This window comes from Plasmodium cynomolgi, assembly GCF_000321355.1.
Source record: "Plasmodium cynomolgi strain B DNA, scaffold: 0129, whole genome shotgun sequence".
NCBI classification, from domain to species: Eukaryota; Apicomplexa; class Aconoidasida; order Haemosporida; family Plasmodiidae; genus Plasmodium; species Plasmodium cynomolgi.
This window is the reverse complement of record NW_004192739.1, coordinates 1-3,806: the sequence shown is the minus strand read 5'-3', so window position 1 is coordinate 3,806 and position 3,806 is coordinate 1. Positions and strand designations below refer to the sequence as shown.

At 49.8% G+C, this 3,806-nt stretch overlaps 1 protein-coding gene across 1 annotated transcript; it reads right to left on the bottom strand.

Moving 5' to 3' along the window:
• Positions 1-1,854: 1,854 nt before the first annotated feature.
• Positions 1,855-3,686, bottom strand: PCYB_002520 (hypothetical protein; the record flags this gene model as incomplete). The annotated part of the gene is made up of 1 exon (XM_004227673.1): positions 1,855-3,686. A coding segment is annotated over one exon (1,830 nt), but the record flags the coding sequence as incomplete, so codon positions are not given.
• Between the last annotated feature and the right edge of the window lie 120 nt (positions 3,687-3,806).

The window sequence follows — 3,806 nt, the reverse complement described above, 5'->3', positions numbered from 1 at the left end:
TTTTTTTTTACACCCGTGCATGCACATCAGCTTTTTCACCCTTTGGCTGTACGTGAGACAAACTGAGGGGTGCGACTAAGGGGCAGAGCCTCGAGTGAGTGCTCACATACACACGCGTAGTGTAAGCCTTATTAACGAATAACCCGCACAATGCATGCACAGCTCGTCTGTGTGCGCAGTGGTTTTACACATAGAAAGGGAAGCACAAATACGTAGGCACACTTTTGTGTTTTTCCCCCCCTTTTTGAGAACATGCGCATGGGAGGGAGGAAAATGGTGAACATTTCGAAACGAGAGGAACCCCCTTTATGGTTCCACTCAAAACTGGCTCAGCTGGTTTGCTCCTTTTCTTCAACCAGTGTGGTGGAGAACAAAAAAAGAAAAAATGAAGTCATCTCTGATGGAGGAGGAACAAAACGGATAATCCGCAATGCGTCGTGTCTGCGCAACGCGCGTGAGACGTGTTGGGGCTGTCGGCGGCCGGCCCTGTGGAGTTAAAATTTTAAAGCAAAAACAAAAGAACAAAAAGAACAAAAAAACAAAAATAACAAAAAGAACAAAAAAACAAAAAGAAACAAAAAGAACAAAAAAAACAAAAAGAAACAAAAAGAAACAAAAAAGAACAAAAAGAACAAAAAAAACAAAAAGAACAAAAAGAACAAAAAGAACAAAAAACAAAAAAGACAAAAAAAGACAAAAAAAAAAAGGAAAATGTATTTAGTTTCCCATTCCCAAATGTGCCATTGCATAAGCGATCTTCTTATGGAGTGTCATGGGAGAGAGGTCTCTCCTCTTGGCTTAATCCCTTTTCTGTGTCTTCTCCCCTCATGGTTGGTGGGGGGAACACGCCTTTGCTTTGAGTTTGTTTAAAAAGAGCGGCTTTACCTTGACCATATTTTTTGAGTCATTAACTCCATTAAATGGAGGGGCTGCAACTTTGGGGGGAATTTTCGGCAAATTTTTTACCATCGATTTGGGTGACACTTTTTTCTGTAGACATTTTTTTGTGTCGGACAGGGCTCCACTACTACTGCCATCCGAACTGCCTTTTGTTTCATTTTCGTTTTTTTCACATGTGGGGGGGAGGTCTTCCTGCTTGATGGTGGTATCCTCCAGGGAGGTCTCTTCCACTGCCTTGACTTGCGTGCTTTGCTCCTTCGCTGGAGAGGTTTCTTTCCTGGTGTTGCTGCTCTCACGAGGGATGCTCCCACGAGGGCTGCTCATCTCCCCGGTGTTGCCACTCTCACGAGGGCTGCTCATCTCCCCAGTGTTGCCACTCTCACGAGGGCTGCTCACCTCGCCACTCTCCTTACGCACCACCGCCTTTTTTAGGGGAAACTGCTTCATTGTAGACTTATTCTTCACGCTCTGCAGTTTATTCATAAAATTGCTTTTGCTTTGGACGCCCTTCACTTGTCCAGCTGGTGCATTTTTCATTTTGGGTGGTGAAAGGGGGGCTTTCACGACGTTCTTTTTGGGCAGAGGGGGGGGTGGTCTTCTCGTTTTTCCTCCCCCTGAGCTACTTTCCCGTGCGCTTCTTCCCCGTGCGCTTCTTCCCCGTGCGCTTCTTCCCCCTGAGCTACTTCCCCGTGCGCTTCTTCCCCCTGAGCTACTTCCCCGTGCGCTTCTTCCCCCTGAGCTACTTCCCCTTTCTCTTCGACTTGGTTTTCCTTCTTCTGTTCACCGTCCTGCTTGTCCTTGCCTTCCTCGCGGGGGTTCTCCTCTTCTCCCTTCGGGGGCTGCGTCTCTCCTCCTTCATCCCCCCTCGGAAAAACGCCATTCTTCTCCCCCAACAGTGCTGCCTTTTTATTTTCTAGTGGCCGTTTGAGTATTAATTTGGGCACCACGCCCTTCTTAACAGTTTTTTTTTATCATCAGCGTCTTCTTTGGTGACTCATCGGCGGTGTTGACACTCGAAGGAGTCACCTCCTCTACATCGTTTCTACAGGGTGATTCATTTTGAACATCCTTTTGAACCCCTTCCGTGGAACTCTCTGCAATTGCGTCCCCACCTCTGTTACCACTTCGAACGGAGCAATCCTCCTTCCCCGATTTCTCATCCAACGCACTTAACAACTCAACTACATCGACAGACTTCTTCTTCTTTACCTCTATCCTTTTGGAAAATTTATTCAGCGTCACTGAGTATCTTTTGCGTCCCTCGGTGGGGGGCACGTCGCTTCCAGTGTCACCTCCAGCGGCACCTCCAGCATCGCTTCGAGCATCACCCCCACTTCCCTTCACAGTGGAGGCTTTCCTTCCGCGGAGGGCAGTTCCCCTACTCTCCTTCCCCTTTTTGCCCTTCTTCACATCCAATCCTTTAGGACCCCCTGCCGCCCCATTTTTTCCCAAGCTAGGTTCCTTTCCATTTTTCTCCCCCCCATCATGCACTATCAAACACTCCGTCCTCTCCAATATCCTTTCTATATTCTTTCGTACTGCTTTTTCTATGAACCCTCCCCTTTCGCTTAAGTTGTTATCTCCTTTAGGTACCCCTTCGTCCGTTTTTGTGCTCTTCACGTCTCGCACGGATTTCACGGTGGGTGCGCTTACTTGCGGTGGCACCTTCTCCTCCGCTGAGTTATCTTTTGCCACCTTCTCCTCCGCTGCGTTCTCCTCCGCCGCTTTCCCCTCTGCCGCTACCCCCTTGAAGGACACGCTCTTCTTCAGAGACAACCGCTCGAGGCTCTTCTTCAGGGACAACCTCTCACCGCTCCCCTTCAGGGACAACCTCTCGAGGCTCCCCTTCAGGGAAAACCGCTCACCGCTCCCCTTCAAAGACAACCTCTCACTGCTCCCCTTCAAAGACAACCTCTCGAGGCTCCCGTTCAGGGACAACCTCTCACTGCTCCCCTTCAGGGACAACCGCTCACCGCTCCCCTTCCCATCCGGAACCATCCCTGCCTTTGCCTTCAAAATAGGACTACCCTTTAACGGGAGTCCTTTCAGGGGAATCATTTTTGGAATGCCAGCTTTGCCCTTGGGGATGCTCTTCGGGATCGTCTTCCCCGTCGGCTTCTCCTTCTCCTGCTCGACTGCTTCTCCTTCTTTGTCGTCCTTCTCCTGCTCGACTGCTTCTCCTTCTTTGTCGTCCTTCTCCTGCTCGACTGCTTCTCCTTCTTTGTCGTCCTTCTCCTGCTCGACTGCTTCTCCCTCGTTGTTGTCCTTCTCTGCTGCTTCTCCCTCTTTGTTGTCCTTCTCCTGCTCGACTGCTTCTCCTTCTTTGTTCTCTTTCCCTTTCTCTGCCGCCTCTCCCTCTTTGTTGTCCTTCTCCTTCACTGCCGCCTCTCCCTCTTTGTTCTCCTTTCCCTTCTCTGCCGCCTCTCCCCCCTTCTGCTTCTCCCCCTCCACAGATGAAGCACCATTGGGAACACGCTTCGCCAGCATCTTCCCAAGCAGGGCCTTCTTCATCACCATGTTGTTCAGCTTTAACGGGACCTTCTCACTAGCCACCATTTTGATACCTCCTCCATTCTTCACCTCACTGTTGGGGGAAGCCGAGTGACCTTTCTCCACCTCTGCGTCTACTTTGTTTTCTTCTCCTTGTGACAGCTCCTTTTTCGACTCTCCCTTACTGTCATTTTGTACCTTTTCTTTAGCTATCACACCCGAGGGGGGATTCATCCCAACTTCATTCCCATCTCCTTTACTGACACCCGTTTTGATGCTTGGCGGTTTGCTCAGTCCTTTTGGGGACTTCTTCGCAGCGTTCATTTGTTTCGCGGCGTCCATTTGTTTCGCGGCGTTCATTTGTTCGCGGCGTTCATTTGTTTCGCGGCGTCCATCTGTTTCGCGGCGTTCATCTG